The following is a 20,805-nucleotide window of genomic DNA, read 5'->3' on the forward strand; positions in this document are numbered from 1 at the left end:
TGCACCACACACAGAACAAATTTATAGATTTGTTTGTTTGTTTGTTTGTTTTTTGAGACGGAGTCTCGCTCTGTCGCCCAGGCTGGAGTGCAGTGGCCGGATCTCAGCTCACTGCAAGCTCCGCCTCCCGGGTTCACGCCATTCTCCTGCCTCAGCCTCCCGAGTAGCTGGGACTACAGGCGCCTGCGACCTCGCCCGGCTACGTTTTTGTATTTTTAGTAGAGACGGGGTTTCACCGTGTTAGCCAGGATGGTCTCGATCTCCTGACCTCGTGATCCGCCCGTCTTGGCCTCCCAAAGTGCTGGGATTACAGGCTTGAGCCACCGCGCCCGGCCACAAATTTATAGATTAACTAACGTACCTGATCATGAGAGATTTAAACATTCAAAAAAAGACAGCCTGGCATTAATTTAGTAATAAGTAGAAAATTAAATAAACATATAAAACAATAAATCCAAGGAAAACACAGAGTTTGGAAGGAAATGGAAAGGCAATTACAGCATACTACACGGCTTAGCTGAAGATATCTTTCACATAGTCAAAATAACAAAAATGGATCTAAAAATTTCAAGACAACCCCCTAATGAGGATGAGGGAACAGGAAGGGTGTGTGCAAGGGTTGGGCTGGGAACGGGGGCAGTTCCTGAAGCAGGAAATAGAAACACCTAAAACTGAAAAATCAAGGAGTTACAATATGGGAATGTTACTCAGAAATATGGAAGGAGGGCCAGGCAGGATGGCTCATGCCTGTAATTGTAGCACTGTGAGAGGCCAAGGCAGGTGGATCGCTTGAGTCCAGTAGTTTTGAGGCCAGCCTAGGCAACATGGGAAAAAGTCTGCCCCCACTAAAAACACAAAAATTAGCTGGACATTATGGTGTGAGCCTGTAGTCCCAGTTACTCAAGACACTGTGATGGAAGGACCACCTGAGCCCAAGAGGTTGAGGCTGCAGTGAGCCATAATTGCACCACTGTACTCCAGCCTGGGGGACAGGAGTGAGACCCTGTCTCAAATAAATAAATAAATACGGAAAGAAATTTCCAAAGGACTCATTAAGAATAGAAAATAGTTACTTGGGGTCCAACACAGTGGCTCACGCCTGTAATCCCAGCACTTTGGGAGGCCAAGGCGGGCAGATCACGAGGTCGGGAGATTGGGACCATCCTGGCTAACATGGTGAAACTCCGCCTCTACTAAAAATACAAAAATTAGCCGGGTATGGTGATGGGCACCTGTCGTCCCAGCTACTTGGGAGGCTGAGGCAGGAGAATGGCGTGAACCCAGGAGGCGGAGCTTGCAGTGAGCCAAGATCGCGCCACTGCACTCCAGCTTGGGTGACACCCGTCTCAAAAAAAAAAAGAAAATAGTTACTTAGGGGATGGGGGTGCCTGATGTTCTTTATAATGGGCCAGATAGAAATCTTTGACGATTTTAAACTCTGTATATGTACAAATAGAACTTATGCTCATTCTGTTTTTAAAAAGCTGAGACGGGCCGGGTGTGGTGGCTCAAGCCTGTAATCCCAGCACTTCGGGGGGCCGAGGCGGGCAGATTACGAGGTCAGGAGATCGAGACCATCCTGGCTAACATGGTGAAACCCCGTCTCTACTAAAAAATACAAAAAACTAGCCGGGCGAGGTGGCACATGCTACTGAGGCTGCACATGCTATGAGGCTGAGGCAGGAGAACGGCGTAAACCCGGGAGGCAGAGCTTGCAGTGAGCTGAGATCTGGCCACTGCACTCCAACCTGGGCAGCAGAGCGAGACTCCGTCTCAAAAAAAAAAAAAAAAAAAAAAGCTGAGACTACAAAAATGTCCTGAAGAAAATAAATCTTAATAAGTACCTTTAACTCAGGAAATAAAAGTATGTGTCTATCCCTCATAGGGTTATGAATGGCTTCTAAGCAATTTAGTGCTTTCCAGCGAAAATAAAGCAACTCCTGCTAAAACAAAAGTACCTTAGGAAAAAAGAAAAATAATAAAGCAACTCTCAACAATGGCTAAAATTTGGGGCACAAATTGATCAAAAGATTAAACATAAAGCACATTTATGAAGATACACTGACTCAAGCTATATAAAAGCCATTTATCTCACCAGGTACAGCATTAACAACTCACTTCCCTTCTTTTGTAGTAGACTTGTCCCTTTGTACATTACACTTCCTTCTCCAACACTCCAATCTTACTGTTACCAGACTGTCTTTGCACTCCACTCTGCCTGAACATACTTCCCACAGTTAACTCCCAGTCACTTGGGTCTCAGTGTAAATATCATCTGCTCATAGAGGTATCTGATCTCTCCAGAAAGTGTCCTGTCCCCTTCGTTCTAGATCATACTAGAGTCTTTATCTCAATCTGAAATGGTCACTTCCAGAAGGAAGAAACTTCATCTGTCTTGTTCACCACTTCATCTCCCACACTTCTAAGAGCAATTGGCACACACTAGGCACTCAAATATCAAGTTAATGAACCATGACTATTTACCTCAACATTGTTAGTTTTAAGAGTCTTACTGTATTCGCAAATATTTCTTTTAAGGAATAAGTAAAAATTTGCTCCCACCTCTTACCTGCCTTGAAAACACACACACAAAAATCCTTCCAAACGCAACTGAATGCTTACACTAAAGAATTTTTTGCTGTTTTTCTCAAATTTTAAGTGGGAATCTTATCGTTTGTCAACTCTACTTGAGTAAGGAGAGAAAAACCAGAATAGGATGTGCTGGGGTTGGGGAGGCTGTTACACAGACCAGCTGCTATGAGGAGTAAGAAACTGGGGCCGGGTGCGGCGGCTCACACCTGTAATCCCAGCACTATGGGAGGCCAAGGCGGGTGGATCACAAGGTCAGAAGATAGAGACCATGCTGGCTAATACGGCGAAAACCAGTCTCTACTAAAGATACAAAAAATTAGCAAGGCGTGGTGGCATATAGTCTCAGCTACTCGGGAGGCTGCGAGGCAGGAGAATGGTGTGAACCCGGGAGGCGGAGCCTGCAGCAAGCTGAGATCGCACCACCACTCACTCCAGCCTGGGCAACAGAGTGAGACTCCGTCTCAACAAAAAAAAAAAGAAACTGGGAAGTCTGATGTGTAGAGAAATTTAGGATTCATTACTACTACTTTGTGTTCGATGTAATTCACCCTTTGCTACCTCCTCAAGAAAACTACAGCAGAGGTCTCTGTTATTTACAAACAAAACAAATGCAGATGAGAAACTATCTCCTCTGAGAAGTCCTCCTTTACCTGTGTATCAATAAACATTTCCTTCAGTGTTACCTCTGGACTTGGTATGTTATTAGCACCCCCAGTTGTGTCTATTAGCTCCAAGGAGCAGAGGGTTAAGTGTTTTCAGCCAGGCACAGTGGCTCATGCCCATAATCCCAGCACTTTGGGAGGTCGAGGCTGGTGGATCACCTGAGGTCAGAATCAGAAGTTCGAGACCAGCCTGACTAACATGGTGAAACCCCTTCTCTACTAAAAACACAAAATTAGCCAGGCCTGGTGGCACATGCCTGTAATCTTAGCTACTTGGGAGGCTGAAGCAGGAGAATCACTTGAACCTGGGAAGCGGAGGTTGCAGTGAGCTGAGATAGCACCATTGCACTCCAGCCTGGGCAGCAAGAACAAAACTCCATCTCAAAAAAAAAATGTTTCTTCTGTATTGCCAGTATCTAGAACAGTGGCTGGCACAAATGTCTGTTCAACATGAAATCTAAAAGCAGTATCTAAATCAAAAAGGTCAATTATTTTAACTATACTTTTTTTTGTTTTTCTTTTGAAATGGAGTCTCGCTCTGTCGCCCAGGTTGGAGAGCAGTGGCGCGACTTCGGCTCACTGCAACCTCCGTCTCCCGGGTTTAAGCAATTCTCTGCCTCAGCCTCCTGAGTAGCTGGGATTACAGGCACCCGCAACCATGCCCAGCTGATTTTTGAACTACACTCTCATTTTCACTCAGCAAGGTAAAGAGGTAACTTGAAAAGTTTGGAGAGGCATACAAATGAAACACATACTTACTGTTTCAAAAGTATTCAATACCACCAAAGGGAAAAAAATATTAAAATAATCTCCATAATTGTGAAATCTGACAGGCACAGGTCTTGAGATGGACTGACAAAGACTTGCAGGGGGCCCACACTGATCAAAGTTCAAAAACATTTCATATTTCCATTTTAAGACCTCTTTAATGAAGGTGTCAGAGACAGACTGTGATGACAAGAGAACGTTTACTGGAGAGGAAGATGGAAAATATTTGCTTTCACCAAATGGAACTTTGCAACCTTGCCTGTTGGAATTATTCGGAGACTGAGGATGAAGAACATTGCTCGAATTTTTCATTTCACCCATTGGCTTCTGAGCTACGAGGGGAGCTGGCTGTGGTACTTTCAAAATTGACTGTATCCCCTTTGACTTATTTTTTAGAGATGGTGAAAGTGCTGAAGAAGTTTCCAAAGATTTAGAAAGACCAGCAATTCGTGAAGTACTCTTTGAGCTAAAAATCTTAGCAGTGGTAGGTCTCAAAGGTTTAGATGCAGAAGGAGGCAAACCAGGTTTACGAAATACATCGTCATCTGCTGCTTTCACTTCAGAGTGTTGTGGGCAGTATTCACCCTGGTTTTTTGTGGTTTCAAGACAATCTTTGTACTTACACTTTGTGCCACTCAAAGATTCCAACTGAGGCTGACTTACAGAATCTTCTTCAACCTGAACTGTATCTTTTCCATGAATTAGTTCAATGAATTTATAATTGTCATTCTCCATTTGTGAACATAAATCCATATCTTCAGGATCATTTTGTGTTAAAAACAAGTTATCTTCCTCTATATCACTGCTGGAGTCAGGCTCTCCCTCGTTCAAAGTTGCCATTTCTGTATGATGTGCTGTCGGATCACCTCCCCCCAGAGGGTCCTCTGAAGTACAAACAATTACTTCACTTGTTGGTACCGTTCCATTTAACACTATAGAATCACATTGGTTCAAAGGGCAAGCACCATCAGTCGCTGGAGACCCATGTTTTGCTTTTATGGTTTCTGGTTCAGAAGGCATGCATTTTATTAACTGTTTTTCATTACTGTTGGCAAGTACCTCAGTTCCTCCTGTACAATCATAATCTGACCTATCAGATTCTGGTACAAGTAAGTCAGAATTCTGTGCTGTATGAGGCCCTGCTCTTGAAGTATCTGTACTTTCACAATCAGAAAGTCTTTGTCTATTTTTTTGTGATTTGGGTCTGATCTGCCTTTGCATCTGAAGTTCTTGACTAGTCAGCAGTTTCTTATTATTTCTGACAGACAGGTTCTGAGGAGAAATTAATTTAGTCTTTTTTCGAGTATCAACTACTCCAACAGTTTTGCCATGATCACGTAACTGAGCTACATAATCCAAAGATCGCTGGGACAACTCAAATGCCCTACGAGGACCCTTTTTCAGGCCAAGTTTCTCCACTGTTGAAGTTGGTTCAGGACACTGACGAAATTTCTTTGGTGGCACTATAGCAGGAGTTGTCCTACAACTGAGGTAATTTGAACTTCTATTCTGTCCTTTTTTGGCATCCGAATGAGTTTTCTTAGGGGTCTTAGAAACTGGAACTTTCCTGACGGGTTCTGTATAAGTACAAAGCTTTGAAGATTTCTTTTGTGAAACCGTAGTGGTTCTCTGAATACTTGAATTGGGAGTTCTAGTCCTTCTATCTATACTTTTAAAATCATTTCCAATAAGACCTCTCTTATTAATATCAGACTGGCCCTCATTTCCGACAGAAGATGAAGGCCTCACAGGATCTTCAGGAATTGGTTTTTCAGATCGTTTTCTCTTAGGCTTTTTTACTTCAATTTCACAAAATTCCTCAACAGAAACATGACTGCTCTGTGGTCTTGCGTGTTCTTCAATACCCTCTGCCCCTTTTTTAACAACTTCAGATACATAATCTGTACAATCCTGACCATTTGTGGTATTGGCTATAGGAGTCAAACATTTTTTCTCACCATCTTGAACTGAATTATTATTGTCTAGATGATCTTGCCAAACGGAAAACACTTCAGATGCACTTTCAAACTCAAAACACTGAGAATCAGATTCCTCAAACTGAAAAAGAGACTTCGTCTTTTCTTCCTTTATTGGATTCTTTTCCTCCTTGACTGTTGAAATGTGCTGCTCTGGACGTTCCTTCTCAAGGCATCTTTTGTCCTGTTTAGTGAGTTTCTCAAGACTCAGGATTCTTTCATCATCATCATCATCATCAGAATCTGAAATAATAATCACCTGTCCACGGGAGGCATCGCCAACATTATTTTGGTTAGCTGTGAAACATCTTTTATCTTCTTTTCCTTTCCTTTGTAGCTGGGATGAGTTCTGAGGGGAATCAGACGGAAACGTGATAACACTGGCTTGAGCTAGTAAAGATAATTTGTGAAGGTCTCTGTCTATCTGAGAATCTGTTAAGGTGTCAGATTTAGGACTGATGCCAGGGGCCTGTTCTCTTGTCAAGTTAGAATAAATCACATTGGTACTATTACTCATCGCCTCATCTCTTGATTCAGGTACAGTCATAAGATCTTTAAAGGAAGATGATTTCTTCTCTAAAGTATTGGCCATTTCTGTAAAGGGGATCGAATCTTTATCATCAACATGAAATTCCTGTATTTCACAATTGTTTTCATGGGAATAGAAAATATCTAACTCTTCATTCTTTAATTGCTTCTCTTCTGGCAATAAATTGTTTTGAGATTTTTGTTCTCCATTCTTATTATCATCCAGAACACCACTAGGGTCTAAAGAAAGATTGTGTATGAAACCATCTCCTTTCTGAACTCCTGTATCTTTCCTTGAATAGAAACGCTCAACGTTAGATACAGTCAAATTTTCGTCTAAATTGATAGTATTATTGACCAAAGTACTCTTCCTGTGTTGCTTCTTTATTACATGTGATAACTTTGCACAGATTTCATCTTTCTGTACCTTAGTTTTTCGTTTTGAGGTTTTAGCAAGAGCATCATCCTTTAAAGAGAAATCTTCATTTGATGTGGACACTTTTTCCAAAGCATCAGTGCTAGAATCAGTCAACAAACGTGTTGATACTATTATTCCTCTGTCACATCCCCTTTCTGGACCATTTCTTGAAGTACAATCCTCTGGTGTATATGAGGAGTTCTCTCTTACAGACTTCTGCTTCCTTGTACTTATTTTAATTTCATCTTCAGCTCTTTCAGTAAAAATGTTTTCACTACTCTGCTTTAAGCATGACCCAGCTGAGAGCTGGTCTTCTAGTTTCACATCCTTTATATAATTTTGCTTATCATTGTCACCTTCTATAGTGTTATCTGCTTTGATCAGTACACTGTCTTGCGCTTTCATTGGTTCTTTAGAAAATGTTGGGCTGGAAGCTTCCAAACAATGCATATCTCTTCTAGACTTCTTCCCTATTTGTTCACTTTCTTCTTTATTATAAGATGCAGGAGAGGTTTTACATGTAGAAGTCAGATCCACAAAAGTGTTACATGGAGGTGCTTTGAATTTTATGTTTCTAATAATTTGCTTTAAACAAGTTTGTAGCTCGTGGGTTTCCTGACTAGTCAACTGCCAACCTAGAGATAAATTTCCTCTAAGGAATAAGTTGAGTTTATCCCAGAATCGCTTGCAAAGAGATTGCTGCCCAAGCTGATAACCTTCTTTAAGGAGACTTCTAATCAGCTGCACACAAGCAAGTTGTACAGAGTTAGATGGCATGGAATGCAACGACAGTGATGATATCATTGGTGTTCCTTTGGAGCAATTTCCAGATGATTTCTCAGAACTCCGTGTAAATGCAGTGGTAGGAAGCTTGGCACATTTGACGACAGCTTCTACCCATTGCTGGGAACTTACCCACAGCAAATGCAAACATTTTTTATTTCTATGCAGTTCAATCACTGATACCAAAATTAGAAGAAAAAATTCAGTGACTTTGTCACACATGGCATCTGTTTGGTTGAGGACATCTTTGACTTCAGAGTACAGATGATGAACAACCTCTACTATGTAAGCCACACCCAAATCCTTAAGATCCATGAGGGACTGGACAAAAGGGATGAACCACAGAAATGTGCTGTTATGAACACGCATGTCTTGACCAATATCTGACTGAAGCACACTGGCTAATGTTTCCATTTCTTCATACATGTTAGGACAATAATCTGGGCAAATGGCTGTTCTCCATCCAGAATCCTAAAAGGAAAGAAATGCTGATGTTCAGATAAATAAGCACCACTTATGACAGGTTCAACATCCAAGTCGTTAAGAAAAATATGTTTCCCAACTCTCTTATTTTGGTTTACCACATCATTATTATGGTATACAATGGAATGGTGTAATTGTGGCATACAATTATATCACAATCGTAATATACCTAACTCCAAAGAAACTAAAAATATAAACTGAATTTTGAGGTTAAAGTTTCATAAAAAGACAAATTGATAACACTTTTATGTACTCAGCTTTTTTCCACTAGCTAGTTTTGATTTCTACTCATACCACGTATATCCCCATAAACTTTCCATCTTCCCTAAATGTACTTAGAAATTAATTTTCCAAAGTATACACACTGTAGTTAGAAGTCCATCTTCCCCAATGCACAATACATCTGCTGTTCAATGAGAAGGTCTTTTACATAGTAGTAGATTGAGAACAGCTACATATCATAAAATCAACAACTCAACAAATTATATAAAATAGTCTACAAAATACAAAGGCAATAAAATAGCATTTTCAAAGTGTTTTATACCTTTTTGGTCTTTTCAGGATTATAATTGTATACGATCTGGCTGCAAGTCACCATATCATCCAAATACGACTCCGGTTCTAACTTGGTCCTTAAATATTAAGAATAAATAGAAATTACTGAAATTAAGGGGGGAAAAAAAGGCAGAAACACCTCTTGTTAAGAAATTCAGTGGAACACACTTTCTTACAGAGATGATGTATAAATCCTGACATTAGCTGAACTAACCTTACAGAGCTGTTCCGTATATGTTGGATCTCTCTATTGTAGCTTGCATTGTTGATAATGGTTTGAAATGCCTCAATAGGATCAATAAGCTGACCCCAGACCTTAGATCCAAGGCGGTCCAGAATCACCATAAAACAGTGTAATGCTGGCCAGAAAGGATCCACACTATCATCTGAAATACAATGGCACAAATCGTTAGAAAAACATACTAAAATACATTGAGAATTAAGCATTCTTTATCTAGTGAGTAGTAACCAAACTAAAAGCCAAGCAACAAATAATTTAAAGTAGCACGCCACCAATCCTTAGACACACATAGGTTTTAAAAAGCAGGTACATTTTCAAGATTTTTTTTCAAGCAATACCATGATACTTCTGAAAAAAAAAATTAATGGCAAATTATTTAATGGGCAAGAAAACAGTAGAACAGTCTAGGTAAACACAATCTTTTCACACCCTATTTGCCACACCAGAAACAACCTTTTCTAACTTAGCTCCTCAACCCCTCCCAAAACTTTGTAGTCCCATCCTCCAATAACTAACAGAAAAGAAGATGAAAAAATATAAAGGAAAGAGAAAGAAACTTGGTATTTACAGATCTACATGAAGCCCACAACACAAGAAATTCTCTTTCAGCATGATCCTGAATTTTGTGTCATGCAGTTAGTGTAAATGACTAAAATCTTTTTTTTTTTTTGGAGACGGAGTCTTGCTCTGTCGCCCAGGCTGGAATGCAGTCGCGCGATCTTGGCTCACTGCAAGCCCCGCCTCCCAGGTTCACGCCGCTCTCCTGCCTCAGCCTCCCCAGTAGCTGGGGCTACAGGTGCCCACCGCCACGCCCGGCTAATTTTTTCTATGTTTTAGTAGAGATGGGGTTTCACCATGTTAGCCAGGATGGTCTCGATCTCCTGACCTCGTGATCCGCCCGTCTCGGCCTCCCAAAGTGCTGGGATTACAGACGTGAGCCACCGCACCCAGTCAATGACTAAATTCTTTAGCTAAGGAGTAAGGCAAAGATACACACTCTTCATCCGTCCGTATCTCAACGTGGCTTTGCTATTATCTACTTTTCATCCAACTTCCTGTTTCTCTATTAGATATGCAGTAGCAATATACTGCCCTACTCAAACACCTTCAAAGGCTAATGTCTTCCAAGAAAATTCAAAGTCCTCAGTCAAGAACTTAAAAGATACTGATCTATTGTTTATTTCCATTTTTATTTTTCATATTCCTGTAATCATATACTATCTACAGCAAAAATAGATCACTGCCTTTTTCCAAAATAAGCCCTAGAATGCCCTTGCTTCTAGCACAACCTATCAAAATCCTACTCATCCTTAAAAGTTCAGCTTAAATGCCTCCTACTATATATTAAACATTCCCCCACTTCAGTCATCTACAGTACTCTTCTGAGGCAAGTGCTGGAATTCACTCAGTTACTGCTAGTTGGTAAGTCATCCTAGAACTTGGGACTTTCCTTCCCTCATACTTCTCAGACTTTGTCACAGTCATCTGAACTTTCTTATATATTTTTCTATCCTCCACCGCATCTGAAACAGTGCCTGTGTCTAGTAAGCTTACAAGAAAGAAAGTGGCTAGGTGAAGACCATTATGAAAAGTTTCTCAAAGAGGTAATTAAAATTTTGAAGACGAGGCTGGGTTCAGTGGCTCACGCCTGTAAATCCCAACACTTTGGGAAGCCGAGGCAGGAGGACTGTTTGAGGTCAGGAGTTCAAGACCAGCCTAGGCCACATAGTGAGAGCTGGGTAACGTGGCACATGCCTGTGGTCCCAGCTACTAGGGAGTCAGAGGCAGCAGGATGACTTGAGCCTGGGAGGTTAAGGCTGCAATGAGACCTGATTGAGTCACTGCACTCTAGGGTGGGTGACAGAGTGAGATCCTGTCTCAAAAGGGAAAAAAAAAAAGGTGCTTTTTTTTTTGAGATGGAGTCTCGCTCTGTTGCCCAGGCTGGAGTGCAATGGCCGGATCTCAGCTCACTACAAGCTCCACCTCCTGGGTTCACACCATTCTCCTGCCTCAGCCTCCGCAGTAGCTAGGACTACAGGCGCCCGCCACCTCGCCCGGCTAGTTTTTTGTATTTTTTTTTAGTAAAGACGGTGTTTCACCGGGTTAGCCAGGATGGTCTTGATCTTGTGACCTCGTGATCCGCCCGTCTCAGCCTCCCAAAGTGCTGGGATTACAGGCTTGAGCCACCGTGCCCGGCCGCTTTTTTTTTTTAAGATGATAAGGGAGCTAGCTTAACAGAAAGGACAGAATTATACATGTAGTTAGGCAAAGGGAAAGAAATGAACAATTTACTCAGTAAATGTTGGCAAAAGAGTAATAGCCTTAATCAGATATAATCTAGCAAGAAAATATATGCCACAGGCCAGGCGTGGTAGCTCACGCTTGTAATCCTAACACTTTGGGAGGCCAAGGCAGGTGGATCACATGAAGCCAGGAGTTCAAGACCAGCCTGGCAAACGTGGTGAAACTCCATCTCTACTAAAAATACAAAAATTAGCCAGGTATGGTGGCGCATACCTGTAATCCCAGCTACCTGGGAGGCTGAGGCAGGAAAATTGCTTGAACCCAAAGGCAGAGACTGCAGTTGGCCAAGATTACACCACTGCACTCCAGCCTGGGTGAGAGAGAGAGACTTGGTCTCAAAAAGAAAAAACAAAACAAAACAAAACAAAAAATATATATATATGCCCTATCAACAAAAGAATAACAATATATTTATATCAGAATCTCCCACAAATGAGTTTATACACAACATTCAAGTTGCATGGGGAAGAGAATGAGGGGAAAAATTATATTCGTTATGTTTTCATAGGATCTGGTATCCTTGGTCTTTATTAATTCATTAACTTCAAAAAGATTCGAAGCACTTATTTAATTACAGATCCTTCATGATTAGCATGATACAAGCATCAGCAAAAGGAGGTCAGGATCTAATAATAAAGACAACTACAAGTTTTAGGCCTCATTATCTAGACTATCTAGAGCAGCATATCCAAGAGAATGTTCTGTGATCATGGAAATGTTCTGTCTATGCACCGTTTACAGTACAGGGTACAGTACAGGCACGTGTGGCCACTGAGCCTTGAAATATGACTAGTGGGACCAAATAACTGCATTTTTAATTTTAACTGACTTAAATTTGTTTTAATAATCACATGTGGCTGGCAGTTACTGTATTAGAGAATCACGGAGAAACAAAGAGGCAGGCAAAGGGAGATCATGGGACAGAGAAGGCTTTCCCCACAATGTTAACCACAATGTCATTACAAACGAGTCTCCCAGAGGTCCTGATATTTATCCTACCACCAACTTTTACATCATGAAAAAGTAGATTAACTTCCCTTCTTCTATGGAAGGAAGGTACTGAATTAAATTATAAAGGTCCTTTCTGATTTAAAAGTCTGAATCTGGGCCCAGCACTGGTGACTCATGCCTGTAATCCCAGCGCTTTGGCAGGCCAAGGCAGGCAGATCACCTGAGGTCAACAGCTCAAGACCAGCCTGACCAACATGGTGAAATCCCGTCTCTACTAAAAATACAAAAAAATCAGCCAGGCGTGCTGGTGCACACCTGTAGTCCCAGCTACTTAGGAGATTGAGGAAGGGGAATTTCTTGAACCCAGGAGGTGGAGGTTGCAGTGAGCTGACATCCCATCATTGCACTCCAGCCTGGGCAACAAGAGTAAGACTCCGTATCAAAAAACAAAACAAAACGAAAAAGTCTGAATCTATTACTAAACCAGAAAAACTCTTTTCTCCACAACATGCACCAATTCCTGCAAAGACACTATCGTTTTAAAAGTGCATCATCATCACCATACTCAAAAACATTCAGCAAGTAAAATTTATTACCATCTGATTGCCTCTCCATAGTGTGAAGTATCGATTGCATAAAATCATTTTGTTTGTCTGAGCCCAACAATAGGGAATCCATGGCTTGTTCCTCAAGAATGGTCAGCAACATGCAAATACCTGTAAGATCATTTAGAGTTATATTGAATTGATGAAATAATACTATTCTAATGCCTGGTTTAGTTTGCAAAAGAAAAACAAGGCAGGAAGATGAAGCAAGATAGTATTTAGTTTCTCAAACACTTAAGTCTCAGATATTCATACACAACTGCTCCCAAGTAACAGAACTTTAGACTAATTCAAGTGTCAAAGTAGAAAATGGTTAGAAAACAATTTCTAAGATGACTACCATATAAACTGTATCTCATCAATATAAGATGCCTTCAATTTTAAGATGTACCATACTCCATATACCACTAATAAAGAAAAAAAAATCACTGCCAATTACGACACGTGACCTTAAGATCTGGAATCAAGGAAATGGTATAGAAGTATTTTGAGGCCGGGCGTGGTGGCTCATGCCTGTAATCCCAGCACTTTGGGAGGCTGAGGCGGGCAGATCACGAGATCAGGAGATTGAGACCATCCTGGCTAACACGGTGAAACCCTGTCTCTACTAAAAATACAAAAAAATTAGCTGGGCGTGGTGGCGGGTGCCTGTGGTCCCAGCTACTCGGGAGGCTGAGGCAGGAGAATGGTGTGAACCCAGGAGGCAGAGCTTGCAGTGAGCCGAGATGGCGCCACTGCACTCCAGCCTGGGCAACAGAGCAAGACTCCGTCTCCAAAAAAAAAAAAAGAAGTATTTTGAGCCACTATAGGACTTGTAAACAATGCTGACAATTCTTCCTACCAAGGAAATTTAATATTTTTAAGAGACAGGATCTCCCTCTGTCACCCAGGCTGGAGTGCAGGGGCACAATCCTAGCTCACTGCAGCTTCAAATTCCTGGGCTTAAATGATCCTTCCACCTCAGCCTCCCAAGTTGCTGGGACTACAGACGTGCGCCACCATGCCCAGTTCTACCAGGAAATATTTTACACACTGAAAAAGGAGTATTAACAATCAAACCCTATTTAAAGCCAACTATTACACTAATATTTTATTAATAAAATGTGTCCTTAAACAAGATTCAATTCATTTGCCAGGGCTTGAAAATGTACCTCTTACTACACAAAAGTTTCTAGGATATAAATACTGTTTAAAACAAGGTATGTAATAGTTAAGTCAATTTAATGACAGAATAAGAACTGGGAACTATAAAATCCTATCTTTAGCAAGTTTTATCAGATTACCAAAAGAGAACACTTCCCTTTTAGGACAATCAAGAACTACAGGGCTGGGCGCGGTGACTCACGCCTATAATCCCAGCACTTTAGGAGGCTGGGGTGGGCAGATCACTTGAGGTCAGGAGTTCAAGACCAGCCTGGCCAACATGGTGAAACCCTGTCTCTACTAAAAATACAAAAAATTAGCCAGGTGTGGTGGCATTCCCCTGTAATCACAGCTAATCAGGAGGCTAAGGCAGGAGAATTGCTAGAACCTGGGAGGTGGTGCAGCGTGCAGTGAGTGGAGATGGTGCCACTGCACTCCAGCCTGGGCAACGGAGTGAGACTCTGTCTCAAAAAGCAGAACTATATGAAAATACTAAGTATATTAGTGTAGGAACAATACTCACCTAACCAATAGCTTTTGTAGTTGGTAGTATCATACATGTGTGAGGGCAGAAGAATTAGTTTACCCTTCTCTAGGACAGAAGAAGTATAAATGTCTGGACTCTCTAGAAGTCCCAACTCAATGACTTTAAAAAGGCAAATTAAAACTTCTTGTAAGTCATAATAATCATCTCTGTCCACTTTCCCCAAGTTTCTTGCAGTCAAGATAGCCCAACGCCGAACCTAAACGCAGAACATAATATGTTTATTACTTAATTCAAAAAACAATGGTCTACATACAGTAAGAACATGGATAAGAAAACAGGATTCTCCGCAGATTTTAAAAGACAGGTGAGATACTAATTAACGCAACCTGTAGACCTTCTTCGATCCTGATTTGAACATATGAGTCCTAATAAACAGTTTGAGACAATCCTTTCCATTCATTCAAACACTGACTGGCAACACAACATTAAGGAATTATTCTTTTAGATGCAATAATAGTATTTTTCTGGTCGAGCACAGTGGTTTACACCTGTAATTTCAGCACTTTGGGAGGCTGAGGCATGCAGATCACCTGAGGTCAGGAGTTCAAGACCAGCCTGGCCAACATGGCAAAACCCAGTCTCTATTAAAAATACAAAAAAATTAGCTGGACATGGTGGTGCACTCCTGTAGTCCCAGCTACTTGGGAGGCTGAGGCAGGAGAATTGTTTGAACCTGGTGGAGAGAGGTTGCAGTGAGCCAAGATCATACCACTGCACTCCAGCCTGGGCGACAGAGTAAGACTCCATATCAAAAAATATATATACAACAATATTTTTCGGGTTTTTTAAGTCCTTACCTTTCAGAAATACATACTGAAATATTTTGTGGATGAAATGCTCTGATGTCTAAGATTTGCTCTAAACTAATCCAAAGGGGAATGGAATGTTGACTATGTATTGATAAAGCTAACTGATGGATTATGGGGGGTTCATTACACCATTCTCACTACTTTTATGTTTATCATTTTCCATAACAGAATGTAGCATAAAGAAGTGATTTTAAATTTCTTGGAGGCTATGAATTAAATTTAGTGCTCACAACCAGCCTTAAGAAAAAATAAACTAAATAAAACAAAAATATCGAGTGCATCCTTCATAGTAAAACTATTATTTTACAAAATACATTATATAGGCACACATATACTTTTTTACTACAGACTGTAGTCAAACAGTTGGAAAAACACAGACCCCCACATGAGCTCTATGCCAACATAAGCAACAAATTATAAACTACTGAAAAAGTTTTGGAATCCATGAGTTCTTACTGATAAGTGGTAGAAGGGAAAAAAGCTCTTGATTATTGTACAATCAATGTCAAGCGGTAACTAGTAAACATGGAGAGTGCTGGAGTTAGGAAATTACCATCTTGCAATCATGATAGAAAAACTGGTTCAGGCAAGACACATGAATGAATGCTAAATTTAGGAGGAGATTTTGGTGAAATGCAGAGTATTTACATGGTCTTAAAGTATCTAAACGATAGAAATTATACAGTAGAGAAATGGGACATCTTCACAGAAAGCTCAAAATTCACATCACCATGAGTTGCAAAGGATATGGCGTGCCTCTCTCTACATATGACAAGGTGAGAAGGACAGTAACATCACTTACATGGTACTCCAGTTGGGAATGTATAACCTGAACCTATGCATGAGGAAGCATCAGACAAACCCAAAGTGAGGAACACCTTTTTTTTTTTTTTTGAGATGGAGTCTTGCTCTGTCACCCAGGCTGGCATGTAGTGGCACAATCTCGGCTCACTGCAACCTCCGCCTCCCAGGGTCAAGTCATTCTCCTACCTCAGCCTCCCAAGTAGCTGGGATTACAGGCGTGCACCACCACGCCTAGCTAACTTTTGTATTTTTAGTAGAGATGGGGTTTCACCATGCTGGCCAGGCTGATCTCGAACTCCTGACCTTGTGATCCACCCACCTTGGCCTCCCAAAGTGCTGGGATTACAGGCGTCAGCCACCATGCCCAGCCTCACTTATTTTTTTAAAAAGAGACAGAGCAGGAATGACTGTGTTCTTCAGAAAAGTAATTGTCATGAAAGACAATGAAATGTTCCAGATTAAAGAGGACTAAATGGACATGACAGCTAAACACAAGACCTCTTACCAGCAGTAACAAGAGATTTTGCAAATCTATGACCTCTCCAAAATTGTATTCTCAGACTATCACACAAATATAAAATGGTGTATCATTGTGGTCTTATTATTTCTCTGATCATTAAATATAAAACACTCCTTCACATATTTATTAGCTATTAGTAGTTTCTCTTCTGGCACATGACTGTTCAGTTCAGCTCTTCACCCATTTTTTTTGTATTATTAATAATATGATTATCTTCTTCCGATTTTTAAATTTTTTTTGAGAAAGAGTCTCACTGTGTTGCCCAGGCTGGAGTGCGCCAGCATGATCAGGGCTCACTGCAGCCTCAACCTCCTGGGCTCAAGCCATCCTCCCACCTTAGCCTACTGAGTAGCTAGAGCTACAGGTGTGCAGCGCCATGCCCAGCTAATAAAAAAAATTTTTTTTGTAAAGATAGGTTCCTGCTATGTTGCTCAGGCTGGTCTTGAATTCTTGGCGTCCAGCAATCCTCCGGCCCTGGTTTCCCAAAGTACTGGGCTTTCGAGCATGAGCCACCATGCCCAGCCCTTTTCCCAATTTTTAACTAGTATTTTCACTCTCTTAATGGTGTTGTTTGAGAAACAATAACTTTTCATTTTAATATAGTCAAGTTCATCAACTTTCCTTTCATAATTAATGCTTTCGTTCTTACAAAACCCTTCCTCAGACCAGGCGTGGTGACTCACGCATGTAATCTCAACACTTTGGGAGATGCCAGGGCACTTGAGCCCAGGAGTTCGAAACCAGCCTAGGCAACACAGCAAAACCCCATCTCTACAAAAAATTAGCTGGGCATGGTGACCAAGGCAGGAGATTTTGGTGAAATGCTTGAGCCTGGGAGGCAGAGATTATAGTAAGCTGTCATCACGTCACTGTACTCCAGCTTAGGTGACAAGGCCAAGACCCTGTCTCAAAAAAATAAAACAAACCTTCCTCACCTTACAATCTAAATGCTATACACCTCTATTTCCTGCGAGGAGTTTGAAAACTGAACCTCATTATGGTTTTTTAGACAGATTTTGTCATTATGAATGATAATGAGGTAGGGATCTAATTTCTCTTCCCATATAGTACAACTTTCCTTTTGTGAGATGGAGTTTCGCTCTTGCTGCCCAGGCTGGAGTGCAATGTCACTATCTCGGCTCACTGCAGCCCCTGCCTCCCAGGTTCAAGCGATTCTCCTGCCTCAGCCTCCCAGGTAGCTGGAACTACAGGCATGCACCACCACACCTGGCTAATTTTTTGGTATTATTAGTAGAGATAGGGTTTCCTCATGTTGGCCAGGCTGGTCTCGAACTCCTGGCATCAGATGATTCACCCACCTCAGCCTCCCAAAGTGCTGGGATTACATGTGTGAGCCACCGTGCCCAGCCCTATCTCCAGTATTTCTTTGTCCTGATTTTTAATTTTCTCTTTCTGGGACGTCTTACATCTTTGTTAACACTACTACTTCTACCCTCCATTTATCTTGTAGCTTTTCTTTTTATATTTTCTATTTCTTTTTTTCTTCTTAGGGATTTGCCAACCTGGTCTTCTAATTCAGTTCTCTTGGCTGTACCCACTGTATTATTTATCCCATCTCCTGAAGTCTCCTAAATATCTCATTTTTCAATCTTACAACAACTTGGCTTGGTTCTCACATTTTCTTTTTTTTTTTTTTTTTATTATACTTTAAGTTCTAGGGTACATGTGCACAATGTGCAGGTTTGTTGGTTCTCACGTTTTCTAGTTCTCATTTCACCTTAGTATCTTCCCGTATTTCTTCTAGCACGTTTACTATAATAATTTTAAGTTTACTGTACAAGTGTTCTAATATATCAGCTTCTACTGAAATCTTTATGTTTCTCATGTGTCTATTATTTTTAGTTTGTGAATTCCCTTTCACTCTGGGGTACTGGCTCCTGTCAGGCGGTGCCTGTGGAAGGCCAGACTCCAGACTGGCTTATGCCCAATCAATTCAGAGCTGAGTGGTGGATAAAATCCAAGCCAGAAAAACGTACTCACTCACTGACATGAGTGATCACTCCCAGGGAGAAGCAGCATTAGAAGACACTACTGGGCCATAATCCCCCAAGTCCTGGGGTTGAGAGGGGATGATACTGAAGCAATCATCAGCGGTTAATTGGTCTCCACCTGCTTGTCTCAGTGCCTCACAAACATCAGGGGTTATCCACTGTCCTGATTTCAATCCTACCTTCAGCTGGATCAGATCTTTTAGTTGAGAACAGATTTGGATGCAGGTTTTATTCATCTAAGGCAATGGTGAAGGAGAACTGGAAGCAGAACCTTAATAGTTCCTTTTCTACTTTATTCTCCCACAGCCCATTTTATTCTCGGGCTGTAGGAGAATGCTCTCAGAGATAATTCCATAGTACCTCCCACAGGTACTCCCTGATAGGACCCAATACCCCAGAGTGAAAAGGAATTCACAAACTAAGGATGTTCTCTTCCCCATCTCCCACATTCACCTTTCAAAACAGCCCTTGTCAGCTGGACGTGGTGGCTCACACCTGTAATCCCAGCACTTTCGGAGGCCAGGGTAGGTGCATCATTTGAGGTTAGGAGTTCGAGACTAGCCTGGCCAACCTGGTGAAACCCTTTCTCTACTTCCAGCCTGGGCAACAGAGCAAGACTCCGTCTCAAAAACTAAAAAACAGTAATAAAAAAAATTGTTTTAAATAAACCAGCCCTTGTCAACTCAGAGTTTCTCTCAATGTTCTCCATTTTCTCTTTCAAGTTCCTCTAGAGTTAAACCTAGGGAAAGGACCGATAGCGCTGGTCTTCATTCTCTGTCAGAGCACACGCTTTCTTCACATGTTTCAGGGATTTGGTTTGCAAGCTCATCTGACAGGGAGGAATTCTGTGTCCCTCCTACCACTATCCCTCCCCTTCCTAAATGTAAATTTGGGCTGGTCTCTATCCATCCTTCAGAGTCCTGCTCCAGAACTAGGTCTACTATCAGCAGCCCAGGACTCCCAACCTTTGGTCACCTAAGGACTAGGTAGACTCGGTCACCAAGGCTGCAAGTACTTGGCCCAGGCCCTGGTTACAAGACCAGACCTGCTTCCTCCATATGTACACAGCTTTTAAAAAGCCAGTGAACCTTTTTAATACTTTGGCAACCTTCTTTCACAGGCAGAGGAGCACCCCCATCCGCCCCTTTTTTGGAGTGCGGAGTTTGGCTTTGGTTCTTTGCCTTGCCTGGAGTATACTTCTAATTCCTGCTGTCCTGCACAAGCTGAATCCCCAGCTACCCACTGCCACCCAGGCCTACAGGTTTCCACTCACTTACTACTTTAGGTTTCTGTTCTATTGCTGGTCCACAGAAGTAAGTTTTCCTTTGGAGGAAAGTGATTATACCTCTTTAATTTCCTCCTTTTCTATTTTTTTATATCATTGGTATGTGTTTGGCCCAGAGGAAACTGAAATTCACCATTAGAGACTTGACTGACAATCCCATTACCATGCTTTTTTAAAAAAAAAATCATTTTTCTTGCTTTACATTGGCAGAGCAGCCCTTCCTGGCTACTGGCTTAAAGTAGTCACTCAGTTCTAGGTGGCATAAGGCATGACACCTGAAGTACAGACTGTCTTACCACAAAAGGTGACAAGATCTCAAACCTTAGCCATAGGGCTATGTCAGGTTTCAATGCTACCTGCTTCTATTCCTGCTCACTGTTCTGGCTTTTGTCCTTCTTCACTTCTAGCACCAGAATTTCCCAGTCCCCGTCCCTACCTTCCCTTGTTTTAATTCTCATCTATGAGTAAAATAACTTTTCAAATGTTTTAACCGGTATCTCCACGTGTTTGCAGTGGGACAAGCAGGTGAGACGTCAAGAGAAGAGATCTTCTTGAGTTCAATTCAACATAGTAAAAGAACATCAAGTTATTTCCACTCGTCTTTTTTTTTGAGATGGAGTCTCACTCTGTCGCCCAGGCTGGAGTGCAGTGGCGCAATCTCAGCTCACTGCAAGCTCCGCCTCCCCGATTCACGCCATTCTCCTGTCTCAGCCTCCTGAGTAGCTGGGACTACAGGCGCCCGCCACTACGCCCGGCTAACTTTTTGTATTTTTAGTAGAGACGGGGTTTCATCGTGTTAGCCAGGATGGTCTTGATCTC

General features: G+C 41.6%; 1 protein-coding gene across 7 annotated transcripts in view; it reads right to left on the bottom strand.

Annotated features, from left to right (window-relative positions):
- Window positions 1-20,805, bottom strand: part of SETX (senataxin) — a 99,926-nt gene that overhangs the window by 63,449 nt on the left and 15,672 nt on the right. For all 7 annotated transcript variants that reach the window (XM_031654671.1, XM_017949528.3, XM_009187956.4 and 4 more), the window contains 5 exons: window positions 14,533-14,752; window positions 12,858-12,977; window positions 8,980-9,151; window positions 8,755-8,842; window positions 4,014-8,198 (listed from right to left, as the gene is read on the bottom strand). In XM_031654671.1, coding sequence (XP_031510531.1) covers window positions 4,014-8,198; window positions 8,755-8,842; window positions 8,980-9,151; window positions 12,858-12,977; window positions 14,533-14,752 — 4,785 coding nt within the window. The remainder of the gene's footprint in view (window positions 1-4,013; window positions 8,199-8,754; window positions 8,843-8,979; window positions 9,152-12,857; window positions 12,978-14,532; window positions 14,753-20,805) is intronic.

Source organism: Papio anubis, chromosome 13 (assembly GCF_008728515.1).
Source record: "Papio anubis isolate 15944 chromosome 13, Panubis1.0, whole genome shotgun sequence".
Taxonomy (NCBI): Eukaryota; Metazoa; Chordata; class Mammalia; order Primates; family Cercopithecidae; genus Papio; species Papio anubis.